Below are 26737 nucleotides of genomic sequence, written 5' to 3' on the forward strand. Positions count from 1 at the left end.
GATAGTTTTAAAAATCAGGGGCAGCTAGGTGATGTCAGGGGCAGCTAGGTGGCACCATGGATAAAGCATCGACCCTGGAGTCCAAAGGACCTGCCTTGCAAAAACAACAACAAAAAAATCATTGAAAATGAATCTCACAGAGGGACGGCTAGGTGGCGCAGTGGATAGGGCACTGGCCCTGGAGTCAAGAGTACCTGAGTTCAAATCCAACCTCAGACACTTAATAATTACCTAGCCATGTGGCCTTGGGCAAGCCACTTAACCCCATTGCCTTGCAAAAACCTAAAAACAAAAAAAAAAAAGAATTTGAAACCTTTTAACAAGAGGGAACCCACAATTTCCCCAGGTAGCCATTTCATTTTTGATGACTCTAATTGTTAGGGTTTTTCTCCCCCTTTTCATCACATCTAGATCTCTTTCTTTGCTTTTTCCACCCACTTCTGGTTCTTCCCTCTATGACCAAGCAAGTCAAGTCAAATCCTTCTACATAACATGAAGAAGACTTGGTACCTTCTAATTCCATGTAAAGAACAGAAACCATCCCACAAATGACTTGGTCTGGTATATGAAGCTGAGCCAGGAAGTGTATGGGGTCATATCCCAGCTACGGGAATTGAGCATTTGACCAGAAATATATTCTCTAATGTCTCTGACTTCCTTCTCCCCCATCTATAATATAAAAGTATTGATGCTTCATCTCAAGCTAGTTCAACAAATACCACCAGAAATACTTATAGAGTTGAATCAAATGTTTGCCAGGTAAATACTGTTATGAATGTATGGTGACAAACAATAGAATGGAAGATTTTCATTCGGTTTTCTTATTCTTTAATTCTCTCTCTTTATCCTGACCCACCTCCCTCCCACCCTTCCTCCATAATCTTTCTTTTTATTTTATTTTTCCCAGTGCATGCCAAGGTGGTTTTCAACATTCATCCATTTGCAAGTTTATGAGTTCTACATTTTTCTTTCTCCTCTTTTTCTTTCTCCTCTGTATCTTAATCTCTTTTCCCCTTTAATGTCATTTTATAAATCAGAAGGGACTAGAAGCCCTTCAACTCCCAGGAAAAGGGAGGAGAGGTAGATTCCACCATGCATTTCAGCTTGGTACTTTTGTGAAAGTCTCAGTTACAACACTGAGTTGGTATGTCACACAGTGAGGAATCATTAATGCGCGTGTCTAGGGAGGCCTTCTGTTGCAATTTCCTTGGCTCAGATCCTTTTTTTTTTTAATCTTAGTCTCTTAGGCACAGAATGGAAGATAGTTTGGCTGTAGTTCTCAGCAATTAAAATAACCACATAACTGAACAAATGGACGCCTGCTGTCTTGGAATCTTAGAGACAGCATCCTAATGGCACAACAAGAGGACTTATTTTTTTTTAATGAGACCATTATACATGGTCATAAAACTTCACTAGATTTCATCAAGAGAAAGATAATTTGTCCATAGCCAAACTTTCAATCAATCTAGCACCAGTACATTGGATTACCATGGCATTTCCTATTTCACACTCAGACTCCCCACACTAATGAATCTTTCACTGCCATAACTTTCCACTGGATTCCACCATAGCAACTGCATCACAGTCATTGATATGGATTTCATATTGTTTCTCATGCTTTTCACTTGATGAATGAATAGATAGAAAGTATTAGGACACTCTTACTGGATACTAAACCCAAAAGCAAGGTAGCCCTGGCCCTCAAAAAGCATATATTGCAATCAGGGGGAATCAGAATATATAGGGGAGTCATGGGGGAAGGGGAAGGGATTTTCAGTTAGGAAATCATGGGAATAGGGGGCAGTTAGGTGGCACAGTGGATAGAGCACTGGCCCTGGAGTCAGGAGGACCTGAGTTCAAATCTGGTCTCAGACATTTAATAATTACCTAGCTGTGTGGCCTTGGGCAAGCTACTTAATCCTATAGCCTTACCCAAAAAAAGGAAATCACTGGAATGATGAGTAAAGCCTGAATAATAAATAATTATTATTCATATAGCTCTTTAATCCCAACAAGTACTGATGTATGTTGCCTCATTTAAATCCTCACAACTTCCTTGTCCTCATTTTACAGGTGAGGAAACTGAGGCTAGAACAAGTTTCCTGACTCGCCCAGGGTTCACAGCTAGTAAGTGTCCTGAGGCAGCATTTGAACTTAGGGTTTCTGGACTCCCAAGTCCAACATTCTAGTTACTGTCTCAAACCAGAGGGGAATTGGTTGGCATTTCCTTTCCAGTAACAATGACAGGGCTAGTTTACTTATGGATCCAGAGTCACCCTTATAACATGCTGACCAATCAGGGAAGCCCGGACTCCAGGCTGACTTTTCCAGATGCGAGAGATCTATTAGATCCTTGAGAGGATGTAATAGAAGAGTGGATGACAAGGTCCAGAATATACCACAGTGAGCAAGATGGATGGGAGGAAGGGGGCGGCTAGATGACGCAGTGGATAGAGCACCGGCCCTGGAGTCAGGAGGACCCAGGTTCAAATCCGGGCTCAGACACTTAATAATGACCTAGCTGTGTGGCCTTAGGCAAGTCACTAAACCCCATTTGCCTTGAAAAATCTAAAAAAAAAAAGATGGATGGGAGGGAGTCACCACCAACAGCATCAGGTCTCATACGCCATATGTTTATTACTGACCTACTATGGACAACAGATGCTGCAGAGCATGAACAGATGTGGTGCTGCGCCTTCTGTTGGGCAGATGGAGTCATAGTGCACACAATGCTAGAGCTACAGGCAGGAGGACAGGTTCAAATTCAGCCTCACACGCTTCCTAGCTAGGTGACTCTGGGCAAATCACTTAATGCCTGCATGCGGTTTCCTCATCTGTAAAATGGGTTGTTGCTTGATTGGATTTTGATGGCTCTGAGTTCTATTCTGACCAGAAACTCTGAAGGTGCTCCCCTCCCAGACTGATTCTATTTTAATGACAAAGGCTAGGCCATTCTTTGCCTCATTTCTTGCCTAGCTGTAATCACTGAATTGGCATTGCCTCAAACTGAGGACTGGGAAGTCAATCTCCCATTGCATCCAGGCCATCTCCACTCATACTGAATGCCACCAGACTCTGAAGACAGGAGGAGAGAGTGAGGCTGATGCTTTTGCCCAACTCTAATGCAGTTCACTTGCAAGTTAAGTCCCCTCTTCTGGCATCACTGAAGAATGAAGAGCTAACAACAGTTGATTCTGTATTTATTTTTATGTATACTAGCTTCTCAATTAGAATGTCAGCTGAATACTACCAGGGATAGTTTCATTGCTTTTACTTGTATCCTTAGCATTTGGTACAGTGCTGAGCCCATAGTGAGAGCTTAAGAAATAGTTGTTGAGGGGCGGCTAGGTGGCATAGTGGATAAAGCACTGGCCCTGGAGTCAGGAGTACCTGGGTTCAAATCTGGTCTGGATACTTAATAATGACCTAGCTGTGTGGCCTTGGGCAAGCCACTTAAGCCCATTTGCCTTGCAAAAATCTAAAAAAAAAAAAAAAAAAGAAATAGTTGTTGATTAATTGGAAGGCGAATTGGTTGCCTCATCCCAATGAGTTCCTAAAGCATTCATCCTGGGCTATGCCACTGTCTTCAGTCTCCTATTCGGCGTTGAGCACCAACCTCATATATAATGGAAATCCGAAAGCTGTAAGGCTCAGTCAAATTTGAGAAAAGCAACTCATCCCACTTGTCTTTTTCTTCTCAATTAGAAATGTCTGTGTTACCTTGTGAAAGCTGGTAAATGTTTGTTGTATTCCTGTGCTCCAGCTTTGCAACATAAACACAATTTTGTACAAATCGATATCGAAGTTTAATTGTTCAAGGATTGTCCCACTTAAAAAGTGAAGTAGGTATCTCTTGTGGAAGGGGATGGGGAGGGCAGGCAGGGGAAGACAATAAGCATTCATTGAACACTTATTAGGTATTAGACACTGTGTTAAGGGTTCTGCCGATATTTTCTTATTTGATCATTGGCGCCACGCTTAAAGGACGCTGTTGTCCAGTCTCTTTTTTTCAGTTGTTTCTAACTGCTTGTGACCCCATTTGGGGTTTTCTTGGCAAAGATATGGGAGTGTTTTGCCATTCCTTTTCCAGCTCATTTGACAAATGAGGAAATAAGGCTAACAGGGTAAAGTGACTTGGCCAAGGTCACAAAGCTAGTAAGAATCTAAGGTCAAATTTGAACTCAGGTCTCCTGACTCCAGACCCAGCACTCTCTGCACTAAAGCACCACCTAGCTACTTAGAGGGTGTTGCTATAGTCTAAACATACAAACATTCTAAATCTTTAAACAGTATCTTGTATTCTGAGAGAGAACATGGTGTAGTGGATAAAGAGTCAACCTTAGAAACAGTAAGACCTCAGTCTGGCCTCTGACACACACTGGCTAAATGACCCCAAGAATGTCACTTTATACCTCAAGACCTCCAGCCACTCTCTTACCAAGACAATTGCTCATCTGCATTGCATTGGTGGGAGAAGGTCCTCACTGGAAACTTCCTGCACCTAGGAAGTTGCCATAAAAATTAAATCTAGCCTAGGGAGTGATAAAGAAGACTTGAGGGTATGAGATACCTGTCTCCTTTAGCCTGTTTAGAATTATAGTGAAGTCCCCTAGGGAACTATGTGTGTTTTGGGGAAGCAGATCTCAATGTAGAATCATTTCTTAAGGTAGGTTCCACCGGTTGGACCACAAGGCACAGATGAGATCTGAAATTCAGAATAAGTCAAATGGATCCCCAAAGATCCCAGCATGAATCATGCAATAAACAAAATAGGCCTTCTATAACATTTCCGTTGAATACACTAGAACACTCAGACATATTCACTAACATTTTGTAGTTTCTTCTGTTTTTTTATTTAGAAACCAATTCCTTACATAGTTGGTTCTTTTCAGACATATCTATGCAGTTTCCAAAATCCAAAATCTAGACTTTGATTTCCTCTCTTCCATTCATTTTTCAGTTTTAGTAACAATAATAATCATTGTTTCCTTGCAGACAGATGCAAGCCGAAAGTTTCTTGTGAGCAAGAGAAACCTTCAGCAGCCCCATCGTACATAGATGCAGCCTTCCTTTTCCAAGGCTCCCGAGATATGGGAAGTGCCGAGTTTGAAGATGTGAAAAATTTCCTGAAAGCAGTGATGGATAACTTTGATGTTGCACGTGAACCCAAGACCTCTACTGTTGGGGACCGCATTGCATTACTGAGCCATGCTCCTCTGGGCTTTGTACCCAATACAAGGTCAAGGCCAGTCAGGATGGAGTTCAATTTCACCACCTACAACAATAAACGCCTAATGAAGAGACATGTTGAAGAATCAGTCCAACAACTGAATGGTGAAGCTTTCTTGGGTCATGCCTTGCAATGGACAGTAGATAATATCTTCACAGGCACACCCAACCTGAGAAAAAACAGAGTCATTTTTGTAGTGTCTGCTGGAGAAACGAGTTATTTGGACAGGAAAGTCTTGAAGAAAGAATCTCTGCGGGCCAAATGTCAGGGTTATGCCATATTTGTATTCTCTTTTGGCCTAACATATAATGACGAGGAGCTAGAAGAATTAGCCAGCCACCCCCTTGATCATCACTTGGTCCAACTTGGCCGAATTCACAAACCAGACCATGGATATGGGGTGAAGTTTGTGAAATCCTTTATCAATTCTGTCAGACGTGAGTAGTTCAGTTCTTTATTTCAAGTTCATAAAAATGGTCCAGGAGGTGGCCGTGCCTCTGGGTGTCTCCTTGGCATTCTCCAAGGGAACAAATGACGTGGTCAGAAAGCTAGGGGTGATAAAGTGTGATGAGAATCACAGGCTCAGGAACATTTCATGTCTGACCTTGGGCTCTTGTGGAGAAGGAGTCATTCCAGCAGCTGCACACAAATTGGTCTGCATGGATCGGCAGGGTATGGGAGAGTGGGAGGTTACAGAGTGCAGTTGAGTTACGATCTGGAAGCTTCTGCCATGTAAGAGCCTAGTGCTCTTTGATGGAAAATTATGTTTCATCGGTGAACACCAAAAGTTCGAGCTAAAAAGAAATAAGTAAGACTTGGTTTTTGTGTTTATTCAAGATCCTAAGACAGATCTGAGGCCTTCAGAGGCATCATTCTATCCATCAGAATGAAATGCTGCTTTACAAAAAGGCCTTTTATTTCTTGTGGTGCCAGTAATTACTGGCACTTTTACTCATGAAAAAGAAATATTGGCCATCTTTCTTTGCTGGGTTTGCTTCAAGAGTGTGACTGATATTTAAATATAACTTGAGGCAGGGGGTTTGTAACCATTTTGGTGTGTCCTAGACCTCTTTGGTAATCTGGGGGAAGTCCCTTCTCAGAATTATGTTTTTAAGTAATTGAAGAAAAGACTTAAGTTCACGGACCATGTAAAATCTACCCACAGACTCCTTGGGGCATCCTAGGGGTGCATGAGACCCTTGGACCCAAAGTAAATGACTTAAAGGGTACAAAGCAACTGCAGAGTGGGGCTCAATAAACTAGAACTTGGAATCAGAGCGATTATGGATGAGCCCTGGGCTTGGTCTAGACATAATGTCCAAGTTGGAAGGGAATCTCAAGCACCATCTTGCCCCATAGTCCCCTCTAGAGAATTCCCAAGAGGACCTCCAGTCTCTTTTGTAAGACCTCCCATCCCTACCATTCTGCCAGACAGCCCATTCTTCCTCTAGATGGCATTCCATGTTGGAAAGCTTCCCCTTATTTTGTACCTAAATTTTCCTTTCTACAACTTCTACCCATTGCTCCTTGATCTGTTCCCTGGGTGAGTCTAATATCTCTCTCCCACCTCATTGCCCTTCAAACACATAATACTCCTCCCTTAGCTTTCTCTGATCCCTCCATCATTTTATCAAAGAGGAAACTGAGAGCAGAGAGGAATACTGATTTATCAGAGATATAGAGAAAGATGTATAGTGAATGGCAAGCTGATCTCCAACCAGGGAGACATGAATTCGAGTCCTGACTCTGACACATTCTGGCTGTGTGATTGACCCAGGCAAATTTGTTGAACTTTAAGTAGGATTGGCAGAGGAATTTGCTACCCAGGAGTTCCCTATATCACTGAAATCACACTTAGTTCCCCAATTACACAGGAAAATTTTGAACTTAAGACTCTTTTGTTCTATGGGGAGTGCTCCCAAGAAAATGTTAATAGCATGCAATTATTAGGATTAATATCAGGAAATGGGAACTTCACAGGCAATAGAGATAGATGTTGTGGGTAAAGAAGAATCAGAGATTTTATTGGACACATTGGCACCTAGACGTGGCCAGTGTCAGGCACATGTTGAAAAGACTCTGGTTAATAACTTACAGGATGAGATCAGAAGACAGTGGGACCGTGCTGTAGTTTAACTGTCACAACCAATTGTAGTGTAAATGTTGAGTTCAGTGAGCCATCTCTGCAAAAAAAAAAAAAAGAAGAAAAGAAATATAACCCAAACTACTGAACATAAGCAAGACATATATGAAAGCAATTTGTTTTTCTTTGGAGAGGAAAGCAGAGTGATCGTGCAACCACCCATCTGGAGGTCAGACATCTGGCACCTTCATCGCTTTGGAACATGAGCTGTGTGTCTGGAAAGGAAGAAAGACTTTGTGCTAAGAAGTTATCACCCAAGCCTTACTTATTCCTTAGCCTTTGTGCTAAGAAGTCATCACCTAAGTCTTACTCATTCCTTAGCCTTTGTGCTAAAAAGTCATTGCCCAAGCCTTACTTATTCCTAACACATAATTCTAAAAATCAGTTAGTCAAAATAAAGAGCATTTATTAAGTTCTTTACTGTGCTCTTTGCAATATGAGTAAGGGCTGGTATATCCAGAACAAACCAGTTCCAGTCCCCAAAAAGCACAGTGGATAGAGCCCTGGACCAGAGTCAAGAAGACCTGAGTTCATATGTGCCTCAGACCCTTTCTAGCTCTGTGATCCTGGGTGAGTCATTTAACCTGTTTGCCTCAGTTTCCTCAAATAAGAAATGGGATAATCTCAGGGTTGTTGTGAGGATCAAGAAAGATAATTGTACTTGGGATAGTGCCTGGCTTATAATAAGTATTAATTATGATAATGATTAAGGGGGATGTGGCACTTAAGTTACTGTGCACATCCAAGATTTGTTCAGAGTAAATGAAGATAATCTGGAAGGGAAAGCATTGAGGTAGGGAGGTTTTTATTGTTGTTGTTGAGCTGTGTTTGATTCTTCATTACCCCATTTGGAGTTTTCTTGGCAAAGGTAGAAGAGTGATTTGCTGTTTCCTTCTCCAGCTCATTTTACAGCAGAGGAAACTGAGGCAAATAGGAGCTAAATGACTTGCCCAGGGTCACATAGCTAGGAAGTATCTGAGACCAGATTTGAACTCAAGATGAATTTTCCTGACTCCAGGTCCTGTCCTCTATCTACCTTGCCACCCCTAAGAGTAGGGAAGTGGGGGCTGGGAAAGGTCTTTTGCCAAAGGTGAGATCTCCTTTGAGTATTGATGGGAGCCAGGGATACTAGGAGTTGGAGGTGAGGGCGATGGGCTTTTTAGGTATGGGAGAGAACAGATGCAAAGACAGAGGTACACAAATGAGGGTCCTGTCCAAGAGAAGGGCAAGTAGGCTAATGAAAGAAGGACTACAGAGTGGTGGAGTGGACAAAGATAGAAGCCTGAAAAGGTAGGAAGGGGCCAGGTTAGAAAGAACATAAAATATTTTCTATTTGATCCTGGAAGTAAGAGGGAGCCCCTGGAGCTCCTTGATCATGAGAATGTAAGGAGCAGACAGAGGCTTAGAAAAGTGACCTTAGCAACTGAGGGGAAGAGATTGAAGACAGGGTGGCCACCCAGAAGACTGAATGTAGAAGTCCAGGTGAAAGAGGATAAGATCTGAATGAGGCTTCTGCCTCAATGAGCAGAAGGACATATAGATGAGTGATACTGAGAAGGTAGAAATGGAGGGTAGGGATTGAAGATGACTCTGAGGTCTCAACCAGGATGGCTGTGAGGACAGTAGTAGGAGTGGTTGGGAAGGTGGTATGGTTGGAGGTGGGGAAATGATAGAGTTGTTTTAAACATTTTGAACTTGACTTCTAGTTTAAGGTATTCAAGAGGCAGTCAAAGATGTGTGATTGGAACTAAGACAGATTGGGACTGTATCTATCTCTCCATCTCTATATATATATAGCTCTGTCTACATATATGAATCTGGAAATCATCTGCATGGAAATAATAATAATTAATAATAATAATAACAAATAACTGAACCATTAGGAGCTGATGAGATCCCCAAAAGAGACAGTATAGGATGAAAAGGGAAGGGGGTACCCACAGTTCAGTGGTGTGATATGGATGAAGACCCAACAAAGAAGACCAAGAAGTGGATCAACAGAAAAAAATAAAATGGCAAAAATATGCATGGGGAGAAGTGTCCAGAAAGAGGTGTTTAACTGTTTACAATGATGCCTCAAGAAGGATTAAGGACTGAAATAAAGTCATTTGATTTGGCAGTTAAAAGAGAGCTGTTCATTCAAATAACCTTGGAAAGAACAGCTTCATTCTGATACTGCAGAAAAGAGGGGGAGATGCAAAATATCACCCAGATTAGTCCATTTACAGGTCAGATTCTTATTTCATTATATTTTCCTTTCCTTTACATTTTTTGTTTGGCTTCTTGGTCAGATTAGTATCCAAGTGAAATTTGGTGGGATCTCATCATAATCTAATGAAAAGAAAGCTGACTGAAACCAGGAGCACTGGATTGCAATCTGGACCCTGCCCCTTGCTAGAGGTAGTGTAGCATAATGGATAAGTGCCAATCATGGACTCAGGAACACCTGACCTTTTGTGGATGAACATGGGCAAGTGGTTTAATTTCTCTGAGCCTCAATTTCCTCATCTATAAAACAGGCATAAAAAATTTTATCATCATTATTATTATTACTCTCCCAGGCTAGAGAATGCCACTTGGATTTCTAGATAAAGCATTAAAGTTGGCAGTTCTCATTGGGTGGAAAGATTCTCTAATTTGATTACCAAGGCACATCTTCCCCAACATCAATTTCTGGATCAACTAAGAATTAATGCAGCAATCAATATGGCTGTTCCATTCGCAGAATGCACCTCCAACCTGGGCTCTCTAGCAATGGAAGCATCTGTCAATCTGCTATGTGGATTGACTCTCCCAATCTCTAAAACGAAAGTTCTTCCAGAAAATTCATCAAGATGCCTCAGAAATGATTGATGAAGCTCAGTAGTAAGGGTTAAACAATGAAAGAATTTGGATACTGTTGTTTTAAGGCTGGGCAGATCAGGTTGGCTTCTGCCACCTTTTGTTGTCCTGCATCTTGTAAGGAAGCACCAATTCTTCTTACCCAGAGTCCTTTGGAGTAGATCAGTAACTATGGCAGCACAGCACTAACACAGATGGATTTTCTGTATATACAAACAAATCAACTGAGAAATGTAACATGTAACACATTTTACCGCTTCAGTCACTGTCCACTTCTGAAATAGGTAATGAGAAGTGGAAAGTCCTATACTGAAAAGCTTATGTATTTTAAATCATGTTGACAGAAAGCTATATGTAAACATAACTATAATCTGCTCTCTCCCTAGGTGCAATCAACAAGTATCCACCTCTAAACTTCAAAGTAAAATGCAGTAAAGTCAACCTTCCAGAACCAAAACAACCTTCCAAACGACAAAGCCATGTGTAAGTTGTAGGATCTTCATGACCAGACAATGGATTTCATGGTTATCAGAATTATTTCCAGTTCTCCCTTCTGTATGTGTTTCTGTGTGGTGGTGTGCTTTAGAAAACAAATTCAGGTGGGGCAGCTAGATGGCACAGCGGATAGAACACCAGCCCTGGAGTCAGGAGTACCTGAGTTCTGGCCTCAGACACTTAATGATTACCTAGCTGTGTGGCCTTGGGCAAGCCACTTAACCCCCTTTTCTTGAAAAAAACCTAAAAAAAAGAGAAAAAGAAAACAAATTCAGTCTGAGTTTGTAGGAGATGCTAGCACACTTCTGCCATCATAAATTCTTTGAAAACATATATCTCTCCTTTCAAAAAATAAAAACCCACTAATAACAACCATAATTTGCCTTAAAGATGAATTTTTCATACCTGTAAAATGAAGGAGTTGAACTAGATGACCTTTCAGGTCCCTTCTAGGTCTTGGACTGTGATCCTAAAACTGAGGATGCTTATTTATGTTATCTCATTTAATTCTCCTAAGTCCTATTAAATAGGCAATAGATGCTATTATTCCCATTTTGCCTATGAGGAAAGAGAAACTCAAGCATTTGAGTTATTTGCCCAAGGTCACACAGATAGTACCTGCCTATGGTGGAACTTGAACATGGCTGTCTCTTATCTACCAGTCCCTAGTTCTCTTTAGTCACACTGCCCCTGCAAATGCCAGAAATTACTTGCCAGGACTACCCTTGATATAGTTGCATTATAAATTATTTTCATTCCTTAATCTCTGATGAAGATTGGGGAAAGAAATGTTTCCATCAAATTAGGTGTGTTTGGTGTTTTAATTTTTATGGGTTTTTCAGTCTGATTTCAGAACACTTTTAACTGACTGAATGAGAATCAGTTGCCCTAATGCTGAGTAAGCCACGAGGGAACTGTCCAGCAGCAAATGCCTCCTGAAGTGAACATTAAAAAAGACTTGTGATGCAAGTCTAAGATAAAGTTTTTTAAACTGAAGGTATCTGTTGTTTTCTCCCCCTCCCTTCTACAATGAAGTGATATGAGTATCATTTGACAGGACTTGGGGTAGAGACTTAGGGTAGGAGTTGAGAAAAGGGTAGGTTGTCTTCATGTGACAGGCTCAGAGAGTGTGAATTCATCCTGGTTTCCTAGGCTCAAAAGAAGTAGGCACCTTAGGGACTATGAAGACATCCCATGATACAGTTCATAAAGTTAAAATTCAGAACACTGAATTTTCCATTCTATGGAGAGCCTGAATGACTGACTCTAATCAGTTTTGGAAGGGAAGGTGTTTTGTTTCCCCTTTTTCCAAATTATTCTAGGCATGTCAGGGGCATTTCCTATATGTGTCATAAATGATGGAACTGCTGTAAAATTGAGAGGACACTAAGGGATTCAGACAGGAAGTCAATAGCATTATTTGTGAGATCTCTCAGTTTATGCTGGCTGAACCGTGTCAGATCTGCCTCTCGGCATCCAATAAATGTAACAGAAGAAAAGCCTACATAGCTTCCCCTGGTACCCCTTAGTTGTACTGTGCACTGGAAATGTAAGTGGAAAAGTAGCAGATTAGAACACCAGAGATTGTCTGAGATCAAAGAATCAACTGTGGATGACAAGCAACAAAGATGACTTCACAGTTCCTCAGGACAGGCTGAGTGAGAATTGGTTCATCCCTTCCCTGGGTTTTTTGAAGTAGAGATGAAGGATAAAATGGTGCTTGTCAGATTAGCGAGGGGGAAAAAGAGCCTGTCAGATCATGAACGAGTAAGGAGAGAGATGGTCAGCCAGGGTCAACCGTCTAGGGAGGAAGCCTTAATGTAAGAGCCCTGTCAACCTAGAGACAACAAAAGGCAGGCAGTCAACCTGTTCACTTTCAGGAAATTGGTTCTGCCTGAATGGGAGACTGGGACCAAGATAGTTTAACTGAGAAAAGTGGATCTTTTAACCAACTATTGTTTGAAAATTGTATGTGTCAAAAAAGCTACTTTCAAAAGTGTCTGTCTTCTGAGTGGAGGGAGAAATAATACACAAACATAAATATGCATGTAAATATGTGTGCATAGGCATGTGTTTATATATCTATAAGGTAATTCCCTGTGTTTGTGTTTATATATGTATCTCAAAGGTAATTTTGATAATAGGTAAAAATCTCTTTGTTTAACCTGAATCTTCTTCTCATCAGGCTTGGCTTAAAGTCAACTTACACATACTTAGTTAAAAAAATAAACATCTAACCTTTCAAGTATTAAAAGGGGAGGGGGCAGAGAAAGAGAGGGGGAGTGGGGGAAAAAGGGAACTAACAAAAGGAAAGGAAGGGAAAAAGGGAAAGGGGAAAGAAGGGAAGAGGGTGATATAAGAGGGCAAACACACCGAAGGGGGTGATATTCAGAAACAAAATACTGGGGGAAAATCTCTTTGTTCAATGCATCCAGTCTACATGTACAATGACACTCATAATTCAATTCTTCCCCCCCCCCCAACCTCCCCTACCTACTCCTTCCTGACCTAATTCTATTATTTTAGTATTTCGTTTCTTCCAGTAAACATTCATTTTTCTCCCTTTCACTCCCCTTCCTGAAATTTAATAACAAAGGGGGAAAAAAGTAAAGTCTTATAATAAATGTCATTGCTAAATGAAACAAATTTACTCATTGACTTGTCCAAAAGTATGTCATATGCTTTGGAGTCCAGTGCTTTTCTGTCAGGAGAGGGGTAACATGCTTCTTTGATTCTTTGGGGTTCATGGTTTGCTAATGTGTTGATTAGTTTTAAGTAGTTTTCTCTGATGTTATTGGATAAATTATGCTAATTTCACCTACTTCGCTGTGCATTTGTTCAAACATGTCTTCCAGATTCCTCTCAGTCTCTCCATTTCATCAATTTTGGCACAATAGTCCTTCATATTCGCATACCAATAATTATTTGAGTTGTTCCCAAGGTCCCCCTTTAGTTTCCTTTTTTATTTTGATACCCTCAAAAGCTATTGTTAACATCTTTTTAAGTTTTCTTTTCTCCACCAAATATCAGATTCTCATAATTTGTGAAATTGATGGGAATCTTGTGTCTGTTTCCATTGTTCACTTATTAGTGGAGTTATGATGCTGAATTATGAATTAGGCAGAGTGGTGAATTATGGAGAGCAAGTGATAGGAGCAAGGAACATAAAGCTTACAGCACTGGAACAGGTCATGTGCACCAACTTTTAAAACAATGAAAAATGGGGGAGGAAGGGGAAGTCAGAGCTTCTCTGAACCTGCTTTTTCATTAGATGAGAGGACTAGACTAGGTGAGCTTTAAGGACACTTCTAGCTCTAGGGAACCTGAGGTAGAAAGAAAATGGGCACAAAAATAATTTCAGAAGATCGAATGACCATTAAAGTTTTATTCATAATTGGATAAAACTACCGTTGTTTTCCATCTCTCTTATGCAGCCTTGGCCACGTTGGATCCCTTGCAACGAAGTTAATCTCCAAAAGAACTCTCTCTCGAGTCGTACGGGGTAATGCTGTCTGGAACATGAACGGTTATACCAGGAACGCATCCCGTCCTCTTAAAACTGGACTCAAAATGCCACGCGTTGTTCACAAACCTCATCTTTAAATAGCTGCCAAGTGCAACCTCAGTCTGCATTGGGCAGAGGTGTGGCGAGTGTCATGATCACAGGACCAAACCAAGAAGCTTAAGTAACTGAACCCACCAGCAGCAAGGTTTGTTTGGGAGAAATTTCCTGACTTTAGAAACTTGAGGCTGTGTCTGAATTGGATGAATGCTACCGAGTGACAATGACTTTGGCATACTGTTGATCCTGCCATATGTACACCTTGTCTTAGCATTTATGTGACTAGGATCCCAACCATTGCAACAATCTTAGCCTGGAGTGTCAGAGTACCATACTGAAAGGAAACTGAAAAGTCAAATAGATGCTATGGTGCGGTTGTACTGAGCCTAATGAAAAGTTTGATGCTAACAGACTGCAGCTGGGAGCTGTGGGCAGCAACTACAATATGTACAAATATCCATGGCAGCCAAGTTGGTTTTTACAAACTACACTCTATGATGTATACATACCCACTTTGTCTTCTCCATTTAGAACTGTTTAATGCTCAAAAATGCATTGATGTGGTGGTTGTTTTGCTCCAGGTCATTTCCAAATGGTGCTTGGCCATCCTAACCATCAGCCTTTTTCTTCAAGACTCTGTGTCACCATTTTCTTTCAGAAAGGAAAGGGTGGGCGAGCCAGGTTGTCATTTACTGACTCCCAATATCAGGATGCAGCAGTCCCTTGTGCTTCCCTTTCATTTATTCCCATTCATCAGTCCAGATGGGTGTGGGTCAGTCTTTAATATATGAGCCAGATTTCTTCCCCACACCTCTCGTCATCTCACCTGCAAGAGAAGCCCCACCACACCCCGAGTTCTGTCCATCTCACTCAGGCAAAACTACCAACCAGCTTCCGCATACTTCAAGGGACCAAGAGCTCCAAGAAGTTTTACATAATATTCATACTCAGGTGTCAAATGGGAAATGACAACTCAATGCAGAGTAAAGCATATCTGTGTTTTGTGGTTTATTCAGTTGTTTATTTTCCCCTAAGTGGGGACCATTCCAGTTCAGATTGTAAAAAAAACAAAAAAAAAACACCTGGATCTTTTTTAAAGAGAAGTTCTGGTTAATTGTATTTTTTTAACTTAAGCAGAAAACTCTGGGAATTGAAAAAAATGTCAGAGTCATACTAGTCTATTTCTGCTTTGGTAGGTAAAATTATCTTTTCTTTTAGTAGCTGAGGTTCCTTCTAATACCCAAAATTCTGATTATGAATTCTTATTGTATTGGACTGTAGATTGGCCTCAGCATGTACAAGCTCCAGAATCTAGGGTGGAAGTTAATTTTTTAAAAATAAATAAATTCCATTTGTCAACTTGGTTGTTTGGTATTTATTTTTCAAAGATTCACCTCAGGGGTGGCTAGGTGGCACAGTGGATAGAGTACCAGCCCTGGAGTCAGGAGTACCTGAGTTCAAATCCGGCCTCAAACACTAAATAATTACCTAGCTCTGTGGCCTTGGGCAAGCCACTTAACCCCATTGCTTTGCAAAAACTAAAAAACTAAAACAAAAAAACAAAGATTCACCTCTCTGGCCTGAAAGTGAAATACTGGGGAGGAAAAAAAGCCCAGTTAATTTAGGGTTCCAGTCACTTGAGGCTCTATTCACTAAGGTTTTATCCAGTGACCAGGAACCAAGTAAATAGGCATGTCTGATTTGTCATTTGGGTGAAATAAATGAATTTGTAACAAGTCCAAATCCTTGGTTCCCAAGACTCTTGCACAGTAGGGCAGTGAGTCAGACTTTCTGTATTAAGCACCATTTAGATGAAATTCAAAAGAAGCTCAATCCCTTGAGACAAAGCTTCCTTCCTTTCCCTTCTCCATATCTAGATGGATGATGTATATGGGTATATATGCATCTTATTATTTAGTATCTTGTAATTTTCTCCCAATTCTACAAGGATCAATACCATGTTCTGAAGATGCATCTGAGGGTGCTAAGCAGCAATGACCAAGATAATGGTAGTGCTCAGTGAACCAAGTGGCAGCTTCCTCAGAAAATTGAAAATTTCAAGTAGAAAAGTCTTCCATAAATCCAGGGAAAAAGGGGAAAAACTTTTCCCATAAAGTTAAATACTTTGAAAAATGTTCATTGCTATTTAAGAAGGGTTTATTCCCAATAGACTCCTCTGATCTCTGTGCTCTTTTAAGAATACATGTTTAACAGGACTTATAAAGAGATTGCAGATAAAATGATAAAGAGATCAACACTATTTCCTAATGAGGCCAAGTCACTGTGCTCCTGAGCAGACAACTATTGACTTATATTTATTTTATTATTCTGGCTTTAGCATTAACTGATGACAACCCTTCATGGTGGGGTTCTCAATTTATAGAGTCAACGGGAACATTGACTAGGAAGTTGTAGATGATAAGAGTCCATGAAAGGGCAGTAAGTTTTATTATGTTTGTTATTGGGGAGGAATGGGGGGGTACACATGATTTTGTACCCACAGGGACCTCCTCAGCTGGAAGGAATCTCTTGTACCAAGGCAGTTGACTGGGACCAAAAGAGTGACTTAGCCACGATCCCACAGCCAAGATATGAAAGAAGCAGGACTGAACCTCATCTTTATAATTAGGGAAAACTAACTGGTGGGATTTTGTTTGTTTGTTTTTTAAGAACAATTCTTCACCAGGTGATTGTTTTCAGTTTTCTGGTCTAAACTCAAAACTCAAGTAGCTGAATCCAGATTGAAAAAAGGAATTTCCCTGCTGTAGTCTCTTCTGACTACACTGAGACAGGCAGGGAAGAATTGGGATCTCTATCATTGATAGGAGGAACTCCCACAGTAATGAAATTATGAATCTTTTAAAGTATTGAGAGATGGTTTCTACAACAAAATGAGTCTGAATGAGAAAAGTATCCAAGTGCCAAGGAAGCTCCAGAAGACAAACAAATTAATCTGAAAAAGTGAGTATTTAAGGTTTTTTCCCCCCTAAATTAAAACTCAGAAAACTTCCTGACAATTAAAATTGTGCTAATGAGCTCCACCAGAGCAAGCAGATGGGTGGTTAGCCTTTTGCTAGTGTCCTGGAGTAGGAACTCCTATTAAGGCATAGGTTTAAACAAGCTGCCCTCTAAAAGTCTCAATCCTACCAGGATTGACTCCTGATAATGATTACACAGTAGATTGACTTTTTTCTTTTTCAAATGACATCATTGTTTTTGAAATCTTTTCCCATGGTTAGGCTTGTGTGCCAGTTGACAGTGGCTAGCTCCAACATTTCTAGCACATGAAATGTCTCTTTATTATATGACATTTTCCAAATGTCACTGAGCACGCTCAGATAACCCAGTGGATTTTCAGGCATATCTAACATCACCATGAGTTTCTCCCCCATGAAATTCCAGTTAAAGATTTAGTTTAAAAAGTCTCATAACTGGAAACATACTCTAACTTGCTTGCCCAACCAACTGAGGCTCAAACTACTGAGGAGTGTTTTTTCCTCCCTTTCAAAGTTTGCATGTTAAAAAAAAATACAACTTGAACATGTCAAGTGGAATTTATTTTCAAGCATGTTGAACAAAGCAGGTAGGACTTAAAGGGCAATATTTCAAGAGGTCTTTTTAAAGGAATAAGCATCTGTTGAACTGAACTGATTCAAAATAAAACCAGCTGATGAATATGCTATGTGTTGTTGGCACTTCAAATTCATCATCTCCACAATCTGACGTGACTCTCCCACTGCTTCTTCAAAGAAAGGTAGAATGCAGTAGATCCCGTGTGATCAATCACTTCACAACCACTGCGGCTAGGGTTTTTCTCAGTTCACTAAGCCACAATATTGAACAGAATACAACAATTCTCAAAACTGGGTTAACATAAGACAACAAATGCTAGTGATAAGATTTTTCACCTCCATATTTCATTCAATTCTGTTTTCTAAAAATACTTTTTAATATAGAAAATTGTAGTATATTATTTATTTCCTTATTACAAATTATACAAATCAGTGCAGCTTCTATTTCCACACTTTCACAATGCCATCTCTCGAAGCAGTTACTATAAAGCCTTGTGTCGTCTGGAAAGTAGCAATATCTGTGATGATATCATGATGGCCAACAGGGAGAGATTCTGGGCCCCTTCGAGGGGTGTCATCTGTCGGTCCAATCTTCTGTTTGTTTTGGATTTCCTAATTAAGAGTTCCAAAAGAAGAGAAAAAGACAAAGCCAGAAGATTAAAAAGTAGCTCCACAAGCTAGGTTTGGAGATGAGCTTCTTAAACATTTTTATAAACCAGAGAAGAACATAAAGGATGGGAGGTGATGATGTACATCATCCTTATATTCAAGGTGGAGCCTTTTCCTAGGGAGAAGGAACTTTTAAGTTTCTGTATCTGAGGGATCACAAAAAAGGAACTTTTTTCCTCTGATCACTTCTTATTTATTCTATATATGTATATATGTATATATATATATATATACATATATATATGTATATATAGACACACAGAGCCTGTTTGTACTCGACCATTCCCCTCACTGAGAGCAGGGATCCTGTTTCGGATATTCTTTGTATCTGGAGAGCACAGCACGGTTTGGGGCACGTATTATTCACTTAAGAGACTGAATGATTTAGCACCTCTCCTCTAAGTTCTAGCAAATAAAGGTAAATGTGTGAAACTGCAATCCCTTCAGAATCCAGTTTGACCCTCTAATGAAGGAAGAAATCAGAACCTGCTCAAGATCATGCACTTGAGAAAGAATGGTTTATACACATTCTCTGTCCTCAAGCAGGAAATTTAAAGGATAGACATAGCTGAGATTCAAAATAAACCAGTCATACACAAACATTTAAGACTGAACATCACTCCTCAGGGCCCACAAACATTACAGAAACAATTATCAATCAGATATAATGTTCCTTAGCATATGAAAATGGCATTTAACTAAATCAACAATAATTACTGAAAGTAAATATCCTCTTTTCCTTCGTGACTCTCTGGCTAATGGAATCTTCTTGACTGACGAGATGGGTCTGACAGCAGCCCCTATGTGAATGTTATCAGGCCGAAATCTGTGTTACAGTTAGCTTGGCTAATCCAGCTGGCTAGATTACTTTCATCCTTCATGTCGATGTTCCCCCAAACTGCACACAAGGTTAAGATTTTCCTTAATTTCTACAACTTTGGGTTAGATTAAAGTAGAACTTCCACTTCCTGACACACATACATATACCTTTCTCCCCTCCAAAAAAAAAAAAAAAAAAAAAAAAAAAAAGGTTTTAAATACAATTCTACAATAAGCCCAAGATGACTCTGATGATCCAAGTCTAAAAATTTAGGAGTGGCAGAGACTTGGTCTAGACCTCCCTAATATCACTGAGAATGGATCTACCAATCCCATACAGGTCTACATCACAGTTGAAACCAAGAACAGCGGACTGGCCTGGAACGGGTAACAGAGATAATAAGCTTTCTGACTTGTTACAACCCAATGATTCATTTGTGTTCTTCCCTCTAAAACGTTCCAAGCTACCAGGGAAGTCTAACTTAAAAATTTAGAGTTGGGAAAAAATAAGATATATCCTTATGTGGTTTGTGAATCAATCTAATTACTCTAATGATGCAGCTTATATGATGATTATTTTCAACTAAGTCAATTTCTAATTCAATACAGAAGGTCACTGCAGTGAACTTCTAATCTAATGAATGATGCCATCTCACAGGAAAAAAGTAATTATGTGAAAACCAGTCATACCTGGACAACTTCTGTGCCTTCGATGATTTTCCTATAGTAGGACACAGATGGGGAACTGCTACCTCCAGCAACAATATAGGACCTTTCTGGGTAAGCAAGATCCCAAAATCTGTGGGGAAAAAATTTAAACAGTGACTAACTTCTAAAAGTCCAAGATAGTAACTGCTGGTTTTGGTTTTAACTTTCTCAGTAGAGAATTGGAACTTTCCATCTTCTTAAGAGAACTCTGGAATTTAATGACATTTCCTAGAAACAATAAACTAAACTTAGTTGAAAAAAGCTTCCTCCCTCTCTCAGCTCCCCCAAATGCCTTCCATCTCTCCTGTTGGGCAGAGCTGTGTACCTTATCTTCATGTCAGAGCCCGCTGTCAGAAGGATAGGGTTTCCATCTGCAGGACTGCAATAGATCCCATGAACACTGTGTGAGGAAGGCTGGGAAGGAACAAAAATGAGCCCAAATTAGTGTAATAACAATTTCTTCTTTAGAAAAATTCAGTGAAATCATCAAATAAGATATGTGGCTTTTGAAAATAATTCTGCTGTCTCTGAAGACTTGCTAATATTCACTCAAACCCTTTCTTGTAGTAGACAATAGTTACCTACAGATATGTATATCTGGCACAGAGATATGCCTCTCTTTATCTGCCTCAAACCCCTCACCACCCCAAACCTCCTTCCAAGATCTCAAGAATTTGCTTTCTTTATTAAATTCTAACTAGATAAATGTTCTTCTGATTCCTCTGCCATTTTTAGGGTCAGTTTTGAGTACCACCACAAGCAAAAGATACTGTGAATGTGATAAAAATATACAGTTAAAGAAAATTTATCATTCTGTAAGATGTGATAACACTACTTTTTTCCTACTAAAAAGTAATAAGAATTAAGTTCAAAAGAAACTATTAGTTGAAAGAAAATCAGAATTAAATGAGGCAATAGAGGTCTTGTGGAGATGTCCCTAACTTAAAGACTACATATACCTTAAATACTCTTAGAAAAAAAGGGGAAGGAAAGAAACATGGTCATATAGTCTTTTGCTTTATGAAACTTCCAAATTGAAAACAGAGCCATGGGCAAGACAGAAATCAGATTCAACAGCATGCCAGAATAGTGCTTAGAGTAGGAAAAAATGTTGGTCCTTACAGTAAAAAGTGAAGCCAAACCTGTAATTCGGAAAGAGGTGGTGCGCTGCTGGCCCAGAGAGTGAAGCGTCTGTCACCAGTTTCCATGTCCCACATGGACACCTCATTGTTGCCTTGAACAGCTAAGAGAGACACAAGGCCAACAAAATTACTCTCCTGGCTTCCACAGCTTGGCCAGCTGGACCAGCCAGTGCTGCCCTAGCAGCCTCTTTCCCCAGGACCTCCACAGTGCACTGGCCTCAAGCAATGGAAGTAAAACTTAAGTTGACCTATTCTACAGAGAAGATGAAGGGAGAATGCTGGCAACTGCCATCAAAGCAATGGGCTTATAAAGAAACTCAAATGAATGAACAGAAAATGTGAAGGTTCCTGGGATCTGCCTGAGGCAGGCTGAAGATAGGAAGAGAATGTGTTGGCACGGACCCTTATTCCTATGCTGTTATATAATACCTAAGCATGCATTGCAGCTGGTAGCACAGGGCCTGAAGTCAGGAAGATCTAAGGTTCAAATCCCACTAACTGGGCAACCTTAATCAAGGGATTTAATCTGCCTCAGTTTCTTTGTTTTGAAAAAAGGAGATAAAGCATCTATGTTCAGGACACCACCTAGTATGTTAGTAAGCACTGTCTAAATGTGAGCCAAATGTATTATATGTCTAATACTAGTATTACTGAGGTTTCATTCAAATTTTAACCTACTATAAATAGTCTTTTTCTTCCTCTCTCATCCCTAGTCTTCCCTCTTCCTCCATTTAGCACTATCTTTGTGTATGTTGGGGCCATAGTGCCAAGAACATGTTTCCTTTATCTTAGGCTACACTAAATTCTATTCCAATCTTCTAAGATTATTAGAAATTGCACTGATAAAATTCACTGAGAGTACTCCATAAAGATACATTGTTCCAGACCAATTCTAAACATGAAGACCGTTTAGACCTGACGCTTTAGTCAGGAAAAAAGATGCTCAGCAAGTCAACCAATATTTTATTAAGCCTCTACTATGTATCTCTTCCTTTGGAGTTAATTTTAGGAAAAGAAGAGTCACCCCCTCCCCCAAATCCAGTATGAGTTTCAATGCAGGCTATGTCCAATGGGCCAGCTTTTCCTGGAGTTCCTAGCACCTCCACCAGCATTCTGTTACTTCACTGGAAAATGGAAGTCATTTGGAAATGCACAGCAAATGCAAACATATACAAACACTTCTCTATTTTCCCTCTATAGTTTCACTACAACCAAGACCATTAACCAAACCACTAAAACTACCACCTATTTCTCAAAGCCCATCTCTTATATCTCTGAATACTTTTTTCTCATCTTTTGTCAAAATGGGCCAGGGAAGTTATAAAGAGTGGCCATGTGTGCCACCTCCCTCTTCATTTATTTTAAATCCATTCAGATAAAAGATTAGCATTTGACTCAAGAGACCACTCTGTGTGTTTGCTACCTGAAGAATTTTAATGGACCCAAAATTGGAGATAAGCTTTTGATGGAAACAATCCCCCCCCCCCCCAAATACTCTCATGGCTCTACTATTCTTTTATATGAGAATATCCTTGAGGAGTGTTGAATTCTTTGCTAACACTCATCAGAACAGCCTTAGACTCAAAAGCATGGGAATCACTACTTGTGGGAATCTGCAATTAATTTCAAATATTGGGGGGGGGGGGGGCTCTGAAAAGGGCCCTCCTAACTGTGTAGGCCATGTGGGAGGTTAAAAAAAATGAGTTAACCCCTGAAGAGCTAAAGATTTAACTACACTAATATCTCTCCATTAATGATCACATTTTTTAGTTCCCTGAAACAACCAATTCACCTAACCATACTTGTCTAGCATAAGAATGCTAGAAATACCTGTTTATGCTTTGGTAAAATCCAGTTCACTATCGATTAGTGTGCGGATATTGTTAAAAAAGGAAATGACATTAGTTTAACATGACCTGCTCTTGATGTAGCTGTGTGAATCTTAGTGATTACTATTCCTATTCTAAATGTTCAAAGAACATCCCTTCAATAATCTATTACCTGCACTGTTGGTGGAATTGTGAACAGATCCAACCTTTCTGGAGAGCAATATGGAACTATGCCCAAAGGACAATAAAACTGATCACACGCTTTGACCCAGCAATTCCAATACTAGGCCTATATCCAGAAGAAATCACAAAAAAATGGGACAAGTCCCACATATTCCAAAATATTCAGAGCAGCACTTTTTGAAGTAGTAAAGCATTGAAAAGTGAAGGGCATTATGCCAATCAATTTGGGAATGGCTGAACCAGCTATGACATATGAATGTTATGGAGTATTATTGTTCTGTAACAAACCATAAATGATCAGACTCTAGAAAAGCATGGAATGAATTACAGGATCTGATGCTGAGAGACAGGGAAAGAACCAAGAATGTACACATTAACAACATTCTGAGTTGATCAGGCCTTGATGAATGCAGCTCCTCTCAGCAGTTCAGAGAGCTAGGACAACCCTGGGAAACTAGCTATGGACAATGCTATCTCCATCCAGAGGAAGAAAAACCAAACCAGACCAAAAACCCCCTTCAGATTCTGCATGAACACTACATTCACTTTTTAAAACTTTCTCTTATGTTTTTCTTTCCCCTTAATTCTAATTCCTCATATAGAAAATTACTAATCTATATAGATGTAAAACACAAATGTGTATATACAATATTCACCTGACTGTTCACGGCTGAGGGGAGTGGGGTGGGAAGGGAGGGTGGAAGGAAATTATGTAACTTAAAAATAGGCACACACATATGAATATATGTTGAAAACTTTTATAACATGTAATTGGAAAAGCAAAAAAAAAAGATAATCTAGTACCAACTTTTTTTTTTTTTTTTTAGATTTTTGCAAGGCAAACGGGGTTAAGTGGCTTGCCCAAGGCCACACAGCTAGGTAATTATTAAGTGTCTGAGACCAGATTTGAACCCAGGGACTCCTGACTCCAGGACCGGTGCTTTATCTACTACTACCTAACCGCCCCTAGTACCAACTTTTGCCAGCAACTGAATTTAATTTCACTGGCTTTTAGTTTGCAGACTCTTCACACAGACCAGCATCAGGAAGGGAGAATCAGGATAAGATCCATGAGTGTGAGAATGTACTAAAGTATAGGGATTAGAGATGAAATGTAGCTCCCTCCATATTTTAAGCTAATTTTTACAGCACTTACCAGGAGAAATAGAATGATTAACTTAGAGGGTCTTATGGAATATTATTCTTAGACCAGTCTATATGCTAACACCCAAAAGTAGAATTTTTTGCAACTCACATCTCTGCCAAAATCCAGAATCTGATTCATGTGTAAGACAGAAAAGAAAAAATAAAACAAACAACAATAACAAAACCCCCAAGACTTACAAATAGGATAAATTCTAAGAAAATCTGTTTCAAAAACTTGGAAAAAAAGACTGTCTTACCTGCAATTACCCATGACTGGTACAGAGGATGCATTAAGAGGCGTCTGATTCGGGCTCTTGAAGGATGACAATGACTAGAAATTGGCAACTGGAACCTCATGTCCCAACAAGCCATAGTCCCATTGCTTGTACCTTTCAACATGGGGGAAAAGTAAAATGATGATCATTTAATGGCCACAGCCCAGCTGGGTGAGATTTTATTCAACAAGGAACGAGCTTTGGTTTTCAACTACCATATTAAAAAAGCCTTCTTAGCTGCTGCCCTTAAAACACTTTTCCCCTGCCCTCTCCACTGTCTAAAAGCCAGAATTACAATAATTATAATGGGATTACAAAATGAAAAAAGGAGGACTGAATTCAGCTGTCAGAGATGACTGCTACCCTGTTGAAGATCAGATTGGCCTAGCACCTGCCAACCATGCTCAGTGAGATGAGTTATGGGTCATTCACAGTTAATTTTCTATACTAGAAGGGAAGTGGTTGGGGCAGCTAGGTGGTGCAGTGAATAGAACACCAGCCCTGGAGTCAGGAGGACCCGAGTTCAAATACGGCCTCAGACACTTAATAATTACCTAGCTGTGTGGCCTTGGGCAAACCACTTAACCCCACTGCTTTGCAAAAAACCTAAAAAAGAAAGGAGGTGAAGGGAAAGAAACTACTAAATTGAATCATGAGAAAAGTGCCTTTGTGTAACCCAGAGGTCAGTCTGGGTCTGCATTATGGACTGGGGGGGTGTGTGATGGGGGGGCACGACATCCCATGAGAGCCAGTGTTAGGTGACTGCTGGGGGATGGGAGGGAGGTGATGCTGGTCTGTGCAAGCATCAGGCCAGGCCTAGATAAGCCCTTCAAGTCCAGCAGTCAACCAGGGGTGTACAATCTCCAGTGGGCAAGGAAAGAAGGACCAGAATGCTTAAGGAAAGGAGGCTTAGCTCTTTCTTTTGGTACCACCAGTGAGAGGTGGAGGGAGATGTCTCAGGGCCCTGAATGATGTTCTGACAACTACCACCATATATTTTGATGAGATGTCTCCTTTGAGACAAAAGCATCAACATCATTAAGGTATTCAAACACCTGGCTTATTCATACAGCAAGAATAGGAAAATACACACAGAGATATATTCCTTAAGGACAAAATAATCTCAACTTTCAATTCTTATATCTTAGATGAAGAAAAATAACCTGTCCAAAAGGCAATAAAGAAAAAGGAAGTTAATAATGAGATTTCACAAAATCAAGTTGGGAAATCTAGAAATACAAGTAAAGCACAGCAAGTTACAATGCTTTGGAAGAAGAGAGAAAAGAGTAAGAAATGACATACTGTGGTATAGTCTCAAGATTATTCAAAGGCCAAGGGCAGTAGGGATGGGAAGGAGGAACTAGTAATGGGGCAGAGTCACACATGAGCATGGTATATGAAGGAAATGGGGGTGACAAAAATGCAAGCTGAAAAAGCTAGCAAGAACAAGCACCATGGTGAGTGATGATAAAGAAAACAGGATTACTAAGGTTATAAGGAACAGGATATATAAAATAGATTCATCATTAGATTCATCATTCAGAACACAAAGATTTTACTTTTTCAAATTTATTTTTAATGAATGTAAAATTGAGAGTGATAGAAATACACAATGGCTATATGAAAGGAGAAAAAAACTACTAAAATTTAAAATTTTGTAAAAGTTCTGTAATACAAAATGGCAAATGGAATTGACAACAGGTTGGTGTTTGGGGAGTAACTAAGAAAGCATAATCAGTGCCTATCACTTGGGTTCTCAAGGTTTTGCTTTTCCTTTTGGCTCAACCAACTTGTCCCCATCCTTCCTTCTTTCTGATCTTTTGTTTTCTGTTCTATCATTGAAGAACAAGCCTCCCTCTCCCAGGTGGGCTCCCCAAGATGCCACCTTTCAGATGTAAGCACCCAACTGGAGTGGAAGAAAAGCAGATGAAGGAAGACCACAGAGTAGACAAATGAGGAGGAATGAATGAAGAGAATCCACTGAAAACAAAGGCTGCCTCCCTGGGAAGGAAGCAAGAGGCTGAAATGGCAGCTTCCCTGCTAGATTCCAGCCCTTTCTTCTTTTTAAACCCCTTGAGGGCAGCTAGATGGCTCAGTAGATAGAGGCCCAGCCCTGGAGT

General features: G+C 40.1%; 2 protein-coding genes across 2 annotated transcripts in view; one reads left to right on the top strand and one right to left on the bottom strand.

Moving 5' to 3' along the window:
* The window catches only part of LOC141494514 (collagen alpha-6(VI) chain-like), a 138216-nt gene extending 122566 nt beyond the window's left edge, over positions 1–15650 (top strand). The window contains exons 34-36 of the mRNA XM_074195789.1: positions 4999–5670; positions 10604–10700; positions 14147–15650. Coding sequence (XP_074051890.1) covers positions 4999–5670; positions 10604–10700; positions 14147–14315 — 938 coding nt within the window. The 3' untranslated portion in view covers positions 14316–15650. The remainder of the gene's footprint in view (positions 1–4998; positions 5671–10603; positions 10701–14146) is intronic.
* Positions 15651–17778: 2128 nt separating this feature from the next.
* Positions 17779–26737, bottom strand: part of PIK3R4 (phosphoinositide-3-kinase regulatory subunit 4) — a 67321-nt gene continuing 58362 nt past the window's right edge. The window contains exons 16-20 of the mRNA XM_074195791.1: positions 24600–24731; positions 21185–21285; positions 20368–20456; positions 20025–20133; positions 17779–18458 (exon numbers count right to left, since the gene is read on the bottom strand). Coding sequence (XP_074051892.1) covers positions 18288–18458; positions 20025–20133; positions 20368–20456; positions 21185–21285; positions 24600–24731 — 602 coding nt within the window. The 3' untranslated portion in view covers positions 17779–18287. The remainder of the gene's footprint in view (positions 18459–20024; positions 20134–20367; positions 20457–21184; positions 21286–24599; positions 24732–26737) is intronic.

Source organism: Macrotis lagotis, chromosome 7 (assembly GCF_037893015.1).
Source record: "Macrotis lagotis isolate mMagLag1 chromosome 7, bilby.v1.9.chrom.fasta, whole genome shotgun sequence".
Taxonomy (NCBI): Eukaryota; Metazoa; Chordata; class Mammalia; order Peramelemorphia; family Peramelidae; genus Macrotis; species Macrotis lagotis.